Below are 19,583 nucleotides of genomic sequence, written 5' to 3' on the forward strand. Positions count from 1 at the left end.
CTGTTTCTAAAGGGTACATTGGAAGAACTGGAATGTACTTTAGTAAATATATATGCCCCCAATAGCAATCCAATCAGCTTTTTAAATAAGATATTAAATAAACTTATGAATTTCAAAAAAGGATATGTAATTATGATGGGAGATATGAACTTCGGCCTCAATCCGGAAGTAGATAGTTCATCGGAGGTAAAGAAGGTGAGAAGCGCTGCACAAAAAAACATATTACAAAAGCTATATAATAATCAACTAGTGGATATATGGAGAGTAAAGAACCCTCAGGTACGCGACTACTCTTTTTATTCAGCAGTCCATGGGATATATTCGCGTATCGATTACATATTCATAGACCATGGGCTGTTGGAATATGTGACGGATACGGGAATAGAAGTTATGACCCTCTCGGACCATGCTCCAGTAAAACTATGCTTGAATATCTCAAGGATTGGGAGAAATCCCTCTATATGGCGGATGAATGAAGAGTTGTTGCTTGGGGAGGAGGATAGGATAAAAATCGCGAGTGAAATTTAACAATATTTTACATATAATGATACAGAGGAAATTAAAGGCCACATGTTGTGGGATGCGCACAAAGCCTATATAAGGGGAATACTGATATCTATGGGATCTAAAAAGAAAAAAATGAGAGCCGAAAAAATCAATAAATTAATGAGAGAGATACACTGTTTGGAACAGGACCACAAAAAAGGATTGAAACAAAAAGATTTGGTACATAAAAAGTTATTAACTGCAAGGGTTGAGTTGAAGGACCTTCTAGACCAAGAAACCAAGATGGCGTTTAAAGGGTTGGCCAAGGAACGGTATACATGGGGAGATAAATCAAGTAAGTTTCTAGCTAGAATGTTAAAAAAGAAAAAAGGGAAAAATTTCATTGGGAAAATTCAGAATAAAAATGGTAATATGTTGTTTACTACCAAGGATATAGCGGAAACCTTCAGATTATACTTCGAGGGGATATTTACAGATAGAAATATGGGAGTAAAAAATGGGGAAAAAGAGAAGAAGATCAGGGAATTTTTGGGGAAAATTACACTGACTAAAATTAGCCCCATCGAGAGGGAGATGCTCGAAAGGCCAGTATCGGAAGAAGAAATAGTTAGAGCACTTCTAAAATCAGCCCCAGGAAAATCCCCGGGACCAGACGGTTTCACAACATTATATTACAAAACATTTAGAGAAGCCCTTGTTCCCAAACTTTGTAGTTATATGAATGGTCTAGGAGAAGAGTATAGAATGAGTAAAGAAGACCTAACGGCAACAATTACATTAATCCAGAAAGAAGGTAAAGATCCAGCACAGTGTACCAGCTATAGGCCGATCTCGCTGTTAAACGCAGATACAAAACTATACGCCAAAGTATTAGCAGAGCGAATGAAGGATTTAATGACAACACTGGTCCACCCAGACCAGACAGGATTTATAGGAGGCCGGGAGGGAAAGGACAACGGAATAAAGACACTTCTCCTGCTACAGAAGATGCGACAGGGTGGAACCCCCAGTCTGCTTCTGTCGCTGCATGCGCAGAAAGCCTTTGACAGAGTAGACTGGGGGTTCATGTTTAAGACGATGGAGGGGATGGGGTTAGGACCGAAGATGATACAGAGGGTGAGGGTGTTGTACGATCATCCAAAGACACGCATAAAAGTTAATGGGTTTGAGTCAGCGTCTTTTGAGATGGAGAGGGGTACAAGGCAGGGGTGCCCGTTATCACCCCTGCTGTTTGTGCTCTCCCTAGAACCACTCCTAGCAGCAATAAGGGAAAAATCAGAAATAGAAGGGGTAAAAGTGGGAAAAGTAGAATATAAATATTCCGCTTTTGCGGACGATATATTATTGTACTTAAATAAACCCAAGACATCCATGCCAGAACTACTAAATTTATTAGACCAGTACGGGGAGGTTTCAAACTTTAAAATAAATAGGTCGAAATCGGAGATAATGAACATCAACATCAACAAGCGAGAGGTACAAAGTATGCAACAGGAATGGAAATTCCCGTGGAGGAGTGAACTTAAATATCTAGGGATAAAGCTGTCAAAAACAGAGAGGAAAATGTACAGCTGCAATTACATCCCGCTATTAGATGAGATACAGGCAGAATGTAAAAGGTGTAGTTATAGACCACTATCGTGGCTGGGGAGAATAAACTCGTTAAAGATAATAATATTCCCCAAGATCTTATATAGGTTTCAGATGCTCCCAATACCATTGCCCAATGTTTACTTGTCAAAATTAAAAACTATCCTATTGAAATTTGTGTGGAATAACAAAAAAGCTAGGGTGGCCTTCGCGACACTTCGACAACCAAAGAATAGGGGTGGAGTAGCATAGCCAGACACGCAGACTTATTATGAAGCAGTTGTGGTGTCTAGAGTGAGTGAATGGAGCAAAAGGGATAACACAGAGAAAAGATGGGTTAGATTGGAACACGAAATATGTAGAGCACAATTGGAGAAGCAAATTTGGAATCCCCCACACGAGAGAAGTGTATTTTTGGAAGGGAATAATATTACACGAAACACTTTGCGGATATGGGATAAGATATATAGGCAATTTAATGGGAAATACAATTCACCACTTATAGCATTAAAAAACAACAATTATATTTTACCTGGGTGTCAGGAGATTGGAGGGAATTGGGTTAAGGAGGAGGTACAATTAAAAGACGTAATGAAAAGGGAGGGTTTAGCATCATATCACGAGTTGGCACAAAAAAAAGGGATGATGGTAATAGATGGATGGAGGTACGCGCAGCTCTCTAGTTTTATAAAAAAGCTTCCTCCACGGATTAGAACAGCGGAAGATTTAACTTCTTTGGAACAGCTATGTATATCAAAGACGTCAAAGAAAACAGTTTCGAGATGGTATGGAACGCTGTTGGAGGGAGTAGAGCTGGGGGTACCTGCGTACATCAAAAAATGGGAGAGGGAACTGGGGACACAATTAGATAATACAATATTAAGAAAAATATTTAAATTAGTTCACGGTTCGGCGGTTGACGCTAAAACGGCGGAAATGAGTTTTAAATGTTTGACGAGATGGTACTATACGCCAGAGAAGAAAAGCAAATTTCAGGTGGACAGTGCCAGGGAATGTTGGCGGGGATGCAGGGAGCTGGGTACGATGACACATCTGTGGTGGAGCTGTCCAAAAATAAAACAGGACTGGAACCAAATTCTAGCTTATATCAAAGAGATCACAAATAAGGATGTGAGTGCTGATCCCTGGGTAGTGCTATTCCACGGGACAAGAACCGGGCTCAGACAATATAAGGAATCGGTGGTCCCCCATCTGCTGAACGCAGGAAAAAAATTGATACCGAAAAAATGGCAGGAGAAGGAGGCCCCGTCAATGTGGGAATGGGTGGATACGGTAGAAGAGACCTATAAGATGGAGTGTGTGAGAGGTAGTCTGGAAGAGAGGAGCAATACACCAATTATGGAGAAGTGGAAGTGCTGGCTAGATTTTAGGAAGAAATGGCTCATCTCAGAGGGGCTGAGGAGATAAGGCCCTAAAATGGGTACAAATAAGATACAATAAGGTATAAATAAGACAAAATTAAAGCACAAATAGGAAAAACAGGAAAAGGTGGTCCACAGATAGATAGGTAGGAGGGGGGGGGGTGAGGTAAGGGGGGGGGGATAAGATGGGAGTGTTAGACTGAGAGGGACGGTATGGTAAATATGTAAAGTATTAAGCTTGGTAATAACATTAACAATAACAAAAAAGAAGAGAAAGAAAGAAAAAAAAAAAAACCTGCCACAATGATGTGACTGCATGGAAGGGACGCTGAGCTGAAAGCTGAGGTGGGTCCCACGGCTATTAATTGATTTCACTGAGTGGAAAAAAAAAAGAATGCTAGAATGTGGAATGTTTTGATGTTTTGGTAAAATATATTTTCCTCTGCCACTTTCACTTGTTACTCTCCATCTCATAACAATCTTTACCCAAAGTCACATAGGTGTCTTTACAAACCACAAACAATACCATTGCTGATGCAAATTTAAAATGAGTCACAATTTTTTGTGCTGGTTATTATTTCCAAATAATCGAAATTTGAGCCCACAAAATGTGATATGTGTACCAACATCAGAAATGAGAAATCAAAATGTAATTCCCCAAAATTTGAGGGTAACATCACTATTCTACACTGACCCACAAAGAACCACCAAATATCACAGAATAAATCAAGAATAACTCTTGAGTAATGTAATTCCATCACCTGTATGTCCAAAGAAATGCAGTATTTATGTGTATTTATGTGAAGGAGATTTTCACATGTGGAAACTCCGTGGCTTAGAGGTTAGAACTTCTGCTTAGCATCCCTGAGCGTCTGGGTTCAAATCCCAAATATTCTGCTTCATGTAGAGAAGTTGTCTCATCTCTCAGGTCCAAAAACTATGTCTAAATGTAGTAGTTATGTGTAGGAGGGTTACACCAATATTGTAAATTTTTCCAGATACGCTATCTAGCCAAAAGTATTGGGATGCTGCCTTTACACACACACAAACTTTAATGGCAGCCCAGTCTTAGTCCGTAGGGTTAAAAATTGATTTTGCCCACCCTTTGCAGCTACAACAGCTTCTGGGAAGGCTAGGAAGGCTGTCTAGAAGGTTTGTCAAGGCTGTCTACAAGGTGTGTCTATGGGTATGTTTGACCATTCTTCCAGAAGTGAATTTGTGAGGCCAGGCACTGATGTTCGATGATAAGGCCTGGTTCGCAGTCTCTGCTCTAATTCAGCCAAAAGGTGTTCTATCGGGTTGAGGTCAGGACTCTGTGCAAGCCAGTCAAGTTCCTCCACCCTAAACTCGAGCATCCATGTCTTTATGGACCTTGCTTTGTGCACTGGTGTGCAGTCATGTTGGAACAAGAAGGGGCCATCCCCAAACTGTTCCCACAAAGTTAGTATGAACTGGGGGGGGGACCCATGCCGATTTTTTCATAAATTGTTATCTATATTATAATAATTTTTAATTACATTTTTTTCTTTAGAAATGTAATTTTGCTGCGGCACAGTAAAACATGGGACAGATGCACCACTTTACAGGCAGACTAAGGGGACCTCCCAGGCAGAATATTTAAAGGAATATTTCATTTTTATTGCTTCACTTTAAGCATTATTAAAATCACTTCTCCTGAAAAACCGGTTGTTTTAAAAACTCTTTTTTGCATTGATACATGTACCCTGGGGCATTAACCAGGTCCCCATACACTTTTTATGGCAATAACTTGCATATGAGCCTTTAAAATTAACACTTTTGATTTTTCACGTTCGTGTTCCATAGACTTTAACGGTGTTTGCATGTTCACTGTGTTCTGGTGCGAACTGAACTGGGGGCTGTTCGGCTCATCCCTAATACACAGTGACAACACATAACATGAAAACGCCATAGGTTTCCATGCTGGCCCACCTTTTTCATACTTTTTCACAGAAGCACATGGGATACAATGAACATTCAGAGCTCTTTCACACTGGTGTGCTTAAAAACGCGGTATGCATTTTGTAAAAATACATATCGCCTTTTTTATCACATTTTCAATGCGTTATTGGTATGTTTTCTCGATTTCTGACTCCCAGCATGCACTTTTTAATTTAGACCCATGACTCAAAAAACGCTCTCAAAACAGCATTTTTGATGCATTTTTGGTGCATTCCCATTGATATACAATGGAGGGTGCAATTTTGTTGTGTTTTTGAAAAGCTCACAACAGATGCAGCATGCAGGACTTTTCAAAATTCAGTGCATATGCAGCAGTCATATAAAGAGTTACGTAGGATTTAATTGGGAGTGATTTTCATGTGCTTTTATTGCTCTGGAAAGGTGCGTTTTAGCATGGCAAAAGCGCACCCGTGTAAACAGTGTCTTAGAAGTTCATAGTGTAGCCTACTACAAGTTGTCAAAGAAGGCTGTGCCATGCATGGTGCTATCGACCACCTGGCCATTGACTGCTATGCATAGTAGAACAAAACAGCTGTGCTGTGGCCTTGACGGCAAAAGGTAAGCTACTCATTTCATGATCTTAAATTATATCTTTATTTTTTTTGGATGCAGTTTTTTTTCTGTCTATTGGGGAGGTTTCTCTTCACTTTCTTCTGGGAAAACACAACAGGAAGTGGGAAAAAATCTCTTGAAAGTGAGGAAAATCTCCTCTTTAGCCCCATTCAAAAAAGTCCTCTTGTCATATTTTCAGGAGGACATGATCATAAGCTCCATGTCTATAGACGGGTGGATGTAAATAGACCTGCATCAATTTACATCTGCTTCTGTCCAGGTCTGGAATAAAATGCAAACATCTGTGCCCTGTTTCATTTTTCGATTCCTAAAGGTGATGAATCGTAAGTAACTTGATGTAAATGGATGCAAGTCTGTTTGCATCCGGCTGCCCATAGATCAAGCATGAGTCCAGAAGGCCCCGGTTTTAAGATGCAGAAAAAAAATGAATGAGCACAAAGTGACATACATCTCATTCTGCTCATATTAAGCAGGGCATCTGTTCATGGACCAGATAGCGCCCATGAGAAAGGGGCCTTAAACAGTTGTCAGCATAGCAAGCATCCCCACTAGAAGATTACCCCTCTATTGCTGTTCTGGTGTCAACTAAAAATTTGTGATTTTCCACCATTTTCACACAGGTGATCATAAGGACAAAAAAAGATTTCTCCCGTGGGAACACAGACAGCAATAAAAACCTAATGAAATAAATCTGTGCCACTAGACCACTATTACCTCTTTGTCAATGTGCAGCTGCTATCATTAAAGTGTAATGAGTAAACTTAATATACGAAAAATATAAAACTGTAACAGTGCTACTATATATGTCCTAACCTGCAAAATTAAATAAACTAGAAAAGACTCAATTCATATCTGTCTAAACTACTTATCAAACATCATATCAATTCATAATTCATCATGTAAATAAATAATCATTTAACTCAATATGCAAAAAAATGAATTATTCATCCGAGATTCCAAAAATCAATGCAAAGTGTCCTGTGCTCCAACATTAAAGCGCGTCAATTTAAATTGCATGCAAACAACATGTGTGTGTCTTCAATATAGCCAATCTTTTATCTACAACTACAATGTGCACACCCTTGTGTGGCCACCACCCTTTCACTCTAGCAACTCACCAGAAGGACTTTTATCCCTGGCCTTTTATTAACTTATCCCTGTATTCCCTCTCCTCCAGCCTCCAAACAATGTCTTCCTTTTTACCACAGATATATCCTTAGCTATCATGCAGGATCCCAGAGAAAAACCCAGACCAATGAGCAAAGAGAGCACCCCTATTTTATTCAAATCTGTATAAAATATTGCACTTACATGGTATGTATGTCAATACCGACACTTAGGGACACAGACACTTACCGTATATAAAGCTTTGAACTATGCTGGTTCCAGCCGCAATACACAAGCTTCAAGCTCGGCCACAGGTGTGCAGGATGACATTATGTCCAATAAGCCCCGCCCTATGGGTTTTGTATGATTAACATCCTCAGGGAGCAGTTAGGAATGTAGACGTCAATCCGACAAAATGAATAGGGCAGCCTGAAGCCAGAATGGCTAGTGGGGAGTGTATCAAGGGATAAAATAATAAAAGGCCGGTGATATTAGTCCTTCTGGTAAGTTTCTAGAGTAAAAAGGTGGTGGCCCCAAAAGGGTGTGCACACTGTGGTTGAAGATAGAAGATTGTATATATTGAAGACACACGCATTGGGGAAGATTTACTAAAACTGGAGCACTCTGGTGTAGCTGTGCATGGTAGCCAATCAGCTTCTAATTTCAGCTTGTTTAGTTGAGCAAATAAAACCTGGAAACTGGTTGGTTTATATGCAGAGCTGCACTAGATTATGCACTCTCTAGGTTTAGTAAATAACCCTGTCATGGTTATGCAGTGATCTTCCTGTGTTTGCTTACCTCCCCTCATGTCTTCAGACTAAGAGGCCAGCCACTTCCACCTGGTGGTTTTTATAACCTCTCCTCTAAGCATGGCTCCACCCCAGGCCCTATCAGGGAGCCCTATATTAACCTGTGCACTGCAGGCCATCAGTGCTGATCAACCATTGTGTATTCCTTTGTGTGTTTAGCTTCCTGTTACCTGCTGTGTGCTCTTCTACTGGTTTCCGTTACCGACTTTGGCGTGTCTTTGACTATCCCCGTTTGCCTGTGATCCTGACCTTTTGGCGTGTACCCGACTATTCTTGTCTGCTTGTGGCCCCGACCTTGGCTTTGTCCCTCACCATCCCTATCCTCCTGTTGCCTACTGTGGGTGTGAGCTGGGGGACCCTGGGGGTCGCGACCTGGAGCCAGTTGCAGCCAAGCCCATCCTCACCACTCGAGGCGCTGGTGAACACCTGCTGGCTCTTAGACTCCGCGCCCCAGGGAATCCTATGCTCTAACCCCGGTGGGACCTGTCTCCCGTCCACAGCAGTCAGCCGTAGGGTCCACAACCTTGCGGTGTACTCCTGATTCCTACGATGTGCATCTGTCACCTCGCCTCAAGTTGACCTGACAAACCCCTACTGTTTTTATTTGGAACACTTTTTGGATGCACTTTAATTCTGGAGTATGGGACACTTTATATTGGTTTTTGGACTCTCAGATACACATTGAGTTCATTTTTTTTTTTATTTGCATGATTTATGTATTTTTCATTTACTTATGAGTTTTGAAATTATATGATTTTTATTAAAGCAGAAGTAAACCCATCCATTTAACCATTTCAAATAAGTTACATTTCCGGCACATGTCGGGAATGTAACCCTCCATTGGTTGTGCTCTCAATCAGACTGTCAAACCATCCAATGGCTGGTGTCATAACTGATCACATGTGCAGCATCATGGCAGTTGTAGATTAAACAAAGGCCAAGATGGCAGCTTCCTTGGCTGAAAACCATAGGAGGGTTTACTTCCACTTTAAGTAGTTTACATAGCGATGAACCTATACTTTTTTATCACATACATTTATTGAGTACACTGTCTTTTCTAGTTACATTTTTTGTAGTTTAGGACAAATATACAGTAGTAGGGCTGTCAATGTTTTAACAATAGAAACCTGACAGTGGTTCTAACCCTCCTACACTCAATCTAGAGTTAAGAAAAAAGTGTTCATTTTAGACATATGTTGCATGACCATCACTGCACATGTCTTACTGGAATGGACATTTAAAGTCCAACCCGGAATCTTAAGTTAGAAAGGTACTTGTCATATTGGGCTAAATCATCTTCAAAACATATCTGGAATTGATTATCTTACTGGTCTGAATCAGAATCATCCTCTTCCTCTGAGCTCTCAGGGTCACTGAACACAGCTGAGAATGTGCCCTCATACTCTTCCTCATTTTTAGGTTCAGTGGGAGATGGTTTTGGAGGACCTTTGGGCCAAAAGTTGTCTTGATACTCCTTTAGCACATCTACAAATAATAAAGATAATTGACTATTATTACAGATCAAGTAATACCTTGCATGCAACAGTTTTATCACAGGGCAGTTTATTTATTATCAAAGTGTGGAGAGTAGTTGTGCAGTAACCTGCTGCAACCAAATAATTATAACCTTTTACTAGTCTGATTTTATTAAATTGATAAAAGTTTCTATGAATTACAAGACATCGATACTCTTAAAGGTACTTATATAACAAGTCAAATTGTTGTTTGATTTCGACACAACAAAGCAATCATCTGTGTATGATCAAACATGATAATGTTCAACCTTCTCAATGTCTGCTAGACAAACAAGAAAATATTCAGCAACTCCTTTGATCTCTGTTGAATAGGCGATCTCTGCTGATTAAGGAGCGATAAGCATTGGTGACTCATGTACTGCTGTATTGCTAATTCACTATAAATCAGATGTGCATGCTGGACGAACAAACAATCGTTCAAGGGTCTGGATTGGGAGCCGTCATATATGTATCTTTTTACATTATTAAAGCATAAGTCATCAAAAAAAAAAAGCTCATTAAAAGATAAAATAAGAACAGCACTTCTTGCTGAAATAGTCACATTTAACCATTTGACTTTCGGAAGGTTTTACCCCCTTCATGACCAATTTTTTGCTATTCAGCACTGTGCTACTCTAACTGGTAATTTGCTTGGTCATGTAACACTGTACATTTTTCACATAAATCAAGTTTTTTGTTTTGTTTTGTTTTTTTGGTGGTGTTTGATCACCACCGGGTTTTTTTATTTTTTATTATTTAAACAAAAAAAGAAAGAACATTTTGAAAAATAAAACCAATATTTTCTACCCCCAAATCCATGCATCCGGTCCCCTAATCTACATGCAGGGTGCCGGATGCATGTATTCCAATCAGGGTTTTTTTTTTTTTTTTAACCACATGATTAGAGCCGAAGGCTCTAATAAGCTTTAAAAAGGGTGGGCTCGGGGCGCAGAGAACTGCACCCCGAGCCCACCCAGTTGTGTGACAATAGAAAATTAACATTCGCTATTATCACACTGATTCTCCTCCCGGCCCATTAGGAAGGGGGTCTGAGACCCATTTCCCAAAAGGAGAAGCCTTTCAATTGGCCTAGGAGGAGGGGGGAGGAGACGCACGGCGAAGGCCACCATGATGCCAAACCAAGGAGGAGACAGAGGGGAAGCCACTGCCCGTTGACTGGAAGGAAGCACTCTGCCCACGCTATAGATGGGGTAAGAACTGACCGACTGGGGGGGAGGGGGCGGATGACCCGACTGACCGGACAGGGGGGTGTGGGGGGCATGGTGGGTGGCTGTGGGTGCACTGTTTTCTGCCCACCCCCCCCCCCCCTGAAAAATCACAATAAGTGTATATTGATTGGTTAGTGAGAAAGTTATAGCATCTACAAACTATGTTATATATACTGGAATTTATGCAGCTATACTAATGGTGGTGACTAGCAACTTATAGTGGGACTGTGATAGGGTCACGATAGGGTGCTAACAGAAACTGGCTGGGAGGGTCACTAACTGATGCTGAAAGGGCCAGATTAACATGGGGCTATTGGAGCTGCAGCTCCAGGCCCCTTACCTTAAGAGAAAAATAAAAATCACAAAAAGAAAAAATAGATAGACTTTGAGGGTCGTGGTTCGGAGTCACAGGGGTAGCTGAAGACCTACCCTGCCACTGGTCAAAATTTGGGACTCCTATCACCTATCGTTCCAGATATACGGGGCTCCTTGCACAGCCTGTCAGAAGATAAATATAGAGCCAGTTTAAATACAAGCCGCCACACTCTGTTTGCAGCAGACTGAGAGGATGAGCTCTCACTTCTTGTCAGAGGCACTGAGCTCAATGGACAGCTTGGAGCCTGTACAGTTTGACAGGCAGCACCGCCTGTCAAACTCGCCTATTGTTTCTAATGGGGCCACTCTGCAACTGCAGGCCAAACTCGCTTGCAGTAGCAGCATAGTCCAACAATGTAAAACTACCATTCAGCAATGTAAAAAAAACAAAACAAAAAAAAACAAGGAGTGGCAGTAGCACCTCATGAATGCCTGTCAGCTGCTGCTATACCACTTGTTGAAAAGCAATCCACCACAAATCCCTTTTCAGAGGGCAGTAAGCATTACCGCAAATGTGAAAGAAACTTGAAACACATCATCCATTTAACACTCCCCACCAACCAGGTCACTCCCTAGCCACTGCCCATGTTAGCCACCTCCCAGTTACTTCCCCCACCTGCTAATTGATATCCCTCCATGACCACCCCACACCCCCCCTGCTGACAGACCTCTCTCCCCATCCTGTCCTCACACACCCTCTCACCTGCTGACCTGTGGATGGGGGAATCACTCCCGCAGTTATTGTGTTCTGCCAGTGGGGAGTTTTCCCTACCCACAGAATACAATGATCAGGGTTGCTTTGTTAAAGCTGGCAGCACTAATTGGTTTGGGAAAAAACGGACAGGCTGGTTTTACTCAATTAATAGATTGACTTGTGTACAACCAGCTAGCCCATACATAGCTGGTCTCTGCTTAATTGGCTTAATTTCAATCCATGTACGGCCCGCTTAACCACTAAACATCCTTCCACAACCTTTTCAATTTTCCCTTCCCAGATTCCTTCATCTCCTCAGCTGTACATAGGGCCCGCTGTCATATCCTCCACACTCATCTCCTGTACATACTGTTCACTATCATACCCTCCACACTCCTCTCCTATACATAGTGCCCCTTGTCATACCCCCCACAATCCTCTCCTGTACATACTGCCCACTGTCATACACTTCTCTCCTGTACATAGTGCTCACTGTCATACCCTCCAAACTTCTCTCCTGTACATACTGCTCACTGTCATACCCTCCACACTTCACTCCTATACATAGTGCCCCCTGACATACCCCCCACAATCCTCTCCTGTACATACTGCCCACTGTCATACACTTCTCTCCTGTACATACTGCCCCATAATACCTTCCACACTCCTCTCCTGTACATACTGCCAACTGTCATACCCGCCACACTCCTCTCCTGTAGATACAACCAACTGTCTTTCTCTTCACATTCCTCTCCTATACGTACTGCCCCCATCATACCCTCCACACTCCTCCTGTACATACTGCCAACTGGCATACCCTCCACAGTCCTCTCATGTACATATTGCCCACTGTAATACCCCCACACTCCTCTCCTGTACATAGTGCCCACTGCCATACCCTCCACACCCCTCTGCTGTGCATACTGCCCACTGTCATACCCTGCACACTTATCTCCTGTACATAGTGCCCACTGTTATACCATCCATAATCCTCCCCTATGCCTCTTACCCACAAAAACAGTTCTTTAAAATTATATTGAATATCCTCAGTGTTACCAGCTCTAGAATGGGCACACTTTTGTTAGTTCAAATAAAAGGAAAACTTTATATTTGTTCTGCCCATTATTAGTACTCATTTAATTTTGCGATTACTACTGTGATGTATGAAGGAACATAGGGATGTCAGCTACTAAATATACCACTGGTGTCCCTGAATTTTTTTTTGAAATGTTGGCAACTATGCACCTGGTCACTGCCCAAGGGCCACCGGTTCAGTTGGGGGCTCCATGAGAGGCTCCTGGGATCCTGTGATATTAAAGCGGTAGTAACATTACTACTTTTTAGAGGCCCTGAAGTAGGTTATGCCATAATGTACTAGTATGCATAGCATATTAGAACATTACGTTAAACTTACCTGTCAGACTGAGCCCTACAGCACTGCGCTGTGATCAATCCTATGGGTCGGGCGCTTCCTTCTTCACCTCGTCTTCCTTCTGGGTTCTGTGCTTCTGGTCACTTGCCTTGGCCGGGCTGCGTTGCTGTCACTCCCACGCATGCTCATGTGCATCCTCTCTCTCATCTCCCCTCCTTTACCTCTCATCCCCCCTCTCTATCTCTCATCGTCCCTCTCTCTATTTAATTTAATTAATTTAAATTGTTTGCATATTTATTTATTATAAAAAGCCCTACCAAAATCCTCAGAAACAGGCCCATGATGTTCTTAATCTGGTCCTGGTGATAATACTGTACACTGACACTGGCTGGGAAGGGATTAACATCTAGGGACAATCAAGGGGTTAAATGTGTGCCTAAAAATGTGTAATGTGTGCTGTTTTACTTTCTGATCTGCCTGTTTTTTCTCCCTGCTTTTCAGGGAAAAGAAACAGCCAGATCGCTCCAGTTTTTTTTTTAAACACTGAACTCTGTGTGTGATTGAAAATAGCTGATCAGCAGGATTCAGCCAAAATCATTGGCTGAAATCTGCTGCCAAATTCATGCAGTGCACAAATACAGTACAGTTTAACAAGGGGCGTGCATATGGCCACCTCACACCCAGAAGGCCAGTCACATACAAAAAGGTGACTGTGCCTGTACCTGCCGCGAGCTCGCAGTATATTGGTTAAATCCTGAGCTGTCATCGGCAGTACTTCTTTTTTTGCCACTAGATGTCCCCAGTATTCCAGGCTAAATGAGCTCCAGCCTCATTCAACCCATTTGGATAGAACAAGAATGGTTAGAACCCCTGTCAGGTTTTAATACTATCTGTAGCTGTAGCTCATTTAAAGTCCATTTACACTTGTGTGACTTGTCATGCAACTTTGGACATCAAAGTCGCATGACAAGTCGCACCCCATGTTTTCCAATGATAACTGTTCATATATGTTCGACTTCAAGTTAAAGTAGTTCCTAGACTACTTTGGTCCAATGTTCATGTCCTCAATGTAAACCCTCAAAAGCTGCATGAAAGTTGAGCCTGCATGATTTAGATGTGACTTGCGTGCGACTTGTGAAAAGAATGCCGGCAATGAAAAAGAAAAATGAAAAAAGCATGAAATAGATAAAAACATGGCATGGGATCCCCCCAAAATCCATACCAGACCGTTATTCGAGCATGTAGCCTGGCAGGTCAGGAAAGGGTCAGGAAAGGGGGGGGGGCGGGACAAGAGAGCTGCCTCTCTCTCCTGAACCATACCACATGTCCTCGACATGGGAGTGGTGCTTCAAGGCGGGGGGCTCTCTCTGCCGCCCTCCCCCAAAGCACCTTGTCACCATATTGATGGAGACAAGGGTCTCTTCCCCACAACCCTGGCCCCCAGATCCCAGCCTCTGCCCCCCATGTGTATGAGTATGGAGTACATACCCCTACTTATTCACCAAAAATACACCAAAGAAAGTGTTTTTAAAAAAATTTAAGCTGGCAGTTTTTGACTATTACTTTATTTCAAAAATAAAAAAATTGTCCCCTGTGTACATCCATTGTCAATCATGATGTCCGCCATCACCGCCCATCCAAAAAAAGTAAAAAAAGAAGAAAAACATCCAGTCCCAACAAAGGCTCCCACCACCTGCTAGCAAAGCTCACTGACAGCTCTTAAATAACTAAGGAACGGGGCCACCCGGTGATGTCGCTGGGTGGCACTGCCCCATTGTAATGTCACTGAACCAGCATGCCCTTGGTCAATGACGTCACAAGGGGCGGTGCCACTTGGTGACGTCACCGGGTCATAACAAAGTAGCACTCATCCAAAAATAGAATCCAAAAATAGAATCAAAGTTGCAGGGTAAAGTCACAATGGAAATCACACAAAGCTGCACAGGTGTGAATGGACTCTCAGGGAGATTTCCCTCACTTTCTGGTCTGGGGACAACCTTTAAGCAGACAGAAAATCGGCAAAGATGGAAATAGACAATAAAAAAACTGACAAGCTTCTAACATTCTCTACTTAACTGAAAAAGTCAGCGTTGCTGCTTCAGAGATCTTCCCTTGCTTTTTGTCAACCTTTTTACCTTTGACCCTGCCCTGACAAACCTCCATCCTTTGGCACCACCATATTTGTAAGTTTGGTGCCTGAGTAAATGTGGAAGGACTCTGCAAAAACAAGAAACAGAGGGCGCACAAGCCTAGCGCATTACCTTTGTGATAGCTTTATTAGTTTAAAAAATACAGATGTATACTCACAAATGAAAACATCAAATGGACACTGCAAGTTCATAATGTACTCCAAATGGCTCTGAGGAAGAGGGGATCACCCCTCGAAACGCATTGGAACTTGCCTAGCGGGTGAGATTGTTTGGACATTGCACATTGCATTGTGGACTTTGACGTGCATATTTGATGTTGCCGTTTGTGAGTATACAACTGTATAAGAGGGGATGCACCCTCTGTTTCTTGTTTTTGCAGAGCCCTTCAGCACAGTTTTCCTCCTGGGTTTCCCTGGCCCGTTTTTTTTGGGAGGCAGCAAAGCCGGGAAAAAGATTTGACTAGCCGAAGACTGCATATTGTATGCGTGCCAACACACTCCTTTCGAGCACAGGAGATTGGTCTTTTTTGTGTGTAGATGGGCTCTTCCTGATCTTTGGGTCCTGGTAGAAAGATGCATCCAGGCTCGGGCATCCATCCCTAGCCACATGCAACTGCTGAGTGTGCAGCTACAGGCAAGCAGCTATGGTTGCTCCCAGCCTGTCATTATTTGCTGTTCCCATACACCTGTGATCTCAGCGCAAGAATCTGCTGTATGTAAGTAAATGTGAAAGAGGTCTTTTCTCTCCATACATGTCTATGGGTAATGAGCCTGAAGCTGGTCAAATGCAGGCCAGATGGTCAAGTGCAGATCAAAAAGCAAGTAAAAAATTAAGGAATTTCAGAAACATCCCAAACTAGATTAATGTGATATAGACACAAGTCCAAAGCTTGTTGACACAGATCCTCAGTTTAAACCATTAGAATAATGCCGCGTACACACGAGCGTAATGTCCGACAGAAAAAGTCGGACGGAAGCTTTTCATCGTATATTCCGATCGTGTGTGGGCCTCATCTGACTTTTTTTTTTTCGAAAATTTTGACGGACCTAGAAATGGAACATGTTTTAAATATTTCCGATGGAACCAATTCCTATCAGGAAAACCGCTCGTCTGTATGCTGTTCCGACGGACCAAAAACGACGCATGCTCTGAAGCAAGCTATTGGCTACTGACTATTGAATTTCCTTTTTCTAGTTCCATCTTACGTGCTGTACGTCACCGCGTTCTTGATGATCGGACTTTGGTGTGATCGTGTGTACGCAAGACAGTTTCAGCGGAATTCCATCGGAAAAACATTCAGAGTTTATTCCGACTGGAAAACTGGTCGTGTGAACACGGCATAAGAGATACTTAATATTAATAACAGCATGCATACCTTGATGGTCCCGTAGTAAAAGAATGGTCTTTGCTCCTTGGGCACACACTGTAGATCTTAAATTCTCCACTCCAATATCAGGCAAGCCAACGTCATATAGAGCAATAACAGTGTTAAGTAAGTCCCAGTTGGATACCTAGATGAAAAATAACAATTTTACAGGTCATTGACTCAATCTCTAGGTGTGTCTGCACTGCCTAGTGACCATGGAAGACTCTCCTTGGGGATCTGCAATCATTTATCACCGGCAGGACAGCTAAACATAACCAGTCAGGTAAATTAACTTCACAATGCAACATGGCAGCTGCATTTAGGATCCCCAAGAGAGGTAAAGACAGCATAATATTACTGTACAGATGCCTTAAATATCCAGTTATTTTTAAGAATAAACCCTCATTAGTGGATAAAAGTCCATTTGTAATTCATGTGAATATTTTATTCAGTTTTCATTTTATTAATATGGATGCATAAATCAACATGTCTTTTAGACATGCAAATATTACATTCTCTGGAGAGATTTTTTTTTTTGTTTAAAAAAAATGACTTCCACTGAAATGAAAGAGAATTTACCAGTTGGCATTGCACTGCCTGATACTGTATACTGCTGACCTCCACTGGCAACAAATATAAGATGTAATTGAAAGATTACTATATGAAATATTAACCAACATGCAGGCAAAATACGAAAAACTTGCTTTAAATATTTAACTTTTGTTACAAAATTGAAAAAGAAAGACAGGCAGCTTTAACATGGTAATTTCAATTTCAAGGTAACTTTCAATATATTTAAGCTTGCATGCGCGCAGGATGTTTATGTAGGATCTCGCTGGCAGTATTTAAAAATCTTGTCTGTTAATCGTATGCATGTAAAGCTGTGCCAACGTTTACACGCATAAAGCATATATGTACCCTATTGCCACAGCCCAGTGCTGACATTCAAATATTTAAAATGTGTAGTCAGTGCCGCTGATTACACACTATTGATAGGCCCCTGTTACCTAGAGTCCTTGGTAGCTAGGACGCAGGCAGCCATTCAGAGCAAACGTCAATATTATGTAATCAGCAGTGCATGCACCACTAATTATTGATTTTTACATGTCAGCCCTGAGCAATGGCGGCACCCAAAAGAATGCACAAAGGTCCTTAAAGTGGTCGTAAACGTAAGACATGAAATATGAACAAAGCATATCCTTATCTCTGTTACTGTGTGAAAGGGGTGTGTACATTTCCTCCAATCAGCTCTCAGCTCTCCGCCCCCTTTTTTCTGACAGCACAGACGAGATTTGTACATTTTGCTCTTTAAATGGATGTAGAGAAGAAAGGGCTTTAGATAAACGGGTACAACGCATATAGGAGAATTTGTTTTATCTCTGTGTATCATCTGGGGATAGTCACTTCACTGTGTATATGGAAGGGTTTACAACCACTTAAACCACTTGACGTCTGTGCTATAGCCGAATGACGGCCACAGCGAGGACCTGAATTTCCGTGAGGCCGTCATATGACGGGGCTCCCCTTTGCACGTGCCCTCTGCAGGGTGCGCTCGGAGCGTGCTGTGATCACGAGTCACTGAGACTCAGGTGATCACCGATCCGAGTAAGGGGCCGGTCCCGGCCCTTACCATGTGATCAGCTGTCAGCCAATGACAGCTGATCACATGATGTAAACAAAAGCTTGGTAATCGTTTTTTTTTCTCCTCACGTCAGTGTGAGGAGAAAAAAAAAGCCTATCACTGGCTCATCTGCAAGGGACATCGGTCCCGAAGAGGAAGAGGCAATTATGCCTCATCTGTGCACATTAGTACCCCCTGCCAGTGCCACCTGCCATTGCCATCTGCCAGTGTCCACAGTGCCCACCGGTGCCACCTATCCATGCTCATGAGTGCCACCTATCAATGCCCACAAGTGCCACCAGCGGTAACAATCAGTGCCACCTAGCAGTGCTGCCTATCAGTGATCATTTTTGCCACCCATCAGTGCCCATCACTGCCACCTATCAGTGCCCATCTATGCTGCATCATCAGCATACATCAATGAAGGAAAAAAATTACCTGTTTTAAACTTTTATAACAAAATATATTAAAAAAATTGAAATCTTTCTACATTTTTTTTAACAAAAAATAAAAACCGCAGAGGTGATCAAATACCCTTAAAAGAAAGCTCTATTTGTGGGAAAAATGATAAAAATTTCACTTGGGTACAGTGTTATATGACGGTGCAATTGTCATTCAAAGTGCGACAGCGTTGAAAGCTGAAAATTGGTCTGGACGGGAAGGGGGTTTAAGTGCCCAGTAAGCAAGCGGTTAAAAGCAGATGTTTCCATTTTTGGTTTATGCTAATTTTTGGGTCCCGTGCTGAGCAGCTGACCTGCTACTTTTTAAACACAGGAAGTCAGCCACTCGACACAGACACTATTCAGAGAATGCTTTGCATGCCTAAAATTAATGTAAATCGCTCTATGAACGGACGAGGTGGAGATGGGACAGTAACATGGCGTTCAGAACCTGGTACCAACTGGAGTAGTAGTATCTGCTTCAGTGATTTCCAGCTTCCAGGGGCATTGGCCGGGTATGGCATACACATAATTACATTGGTCCAAACTGACCCAATGTAACTGTTTATAGAATATTCATGCCTGGAATTCCTGTTTAACTAGTAATTTCTGGAAATTATTGTCTGGGTTCAGTCTGCACATTTGGTTTAATACTTTAGAAAATCTGTAGGCATAAAAAGGTTTTTTTTGGTGCACTGAGATCAATGTCCCCAAAATGCCAATTAGCCTCTATTCTGCGTTGCATATATTGAGGATATTATCAATTTGAAAGATTCATCCAATTACTTGTGACCAGAAGGGTCTGATCTTCTTAGCGATTCTGAGATTTAAGATGCATGTGGAGGTAATTATCTTTTCAGGAATGACTGTTTAT

At 42.0% G+C, this 19,583-nt stretch overlaps 1 protein-coding gene across 3 annotated transcripts in view; it reads right to left on the reverse strand.

The window, feature by feature from the left end:
• Window positions 1–19,583, reverse strand: part of LOC143930791 (uncharacterized) — a 461,539-nt gene that overhangs the window by 277,465 nt on the left and 164,491 nt on the right. For all 3 annotated transcript variants that reach the window (XM_077455410.1, XM_077455401.1, XM_077455393.1), the window contains exons 3-4: window positions 16,658–16,793; window positions 9,277–9,433 (exon numbers count right to left, since the gene is read on the reverse strand). In XM_077455410.1, the coding sequence (XP_077311536.1) occupies window positions 9,277–9,433; window positions 16,658–16,793 (293 nt within the window). The remainder of the gene's footprint in view (window positions 1–9,276; window positions 9,434–16,657; window positions 16,794–19,583) is intronic.

The sequence above is a fragment of the Lithobates pipiens genome, unplaced genomic scaffold (genome assembly GCF_037356315.1).
Source record: "Lithobates pipiens isolate NorthernLeopardFrog02 unplaced genomic scaffold, aLitPip1_a1.2 Scaffold_10, whole genome shotgun sequence".
NCBI lineage: Eukaryota > Metazoa > Chordata > Amphibia > Anura > Ranidae > Lithobates > Lithobates pipiens.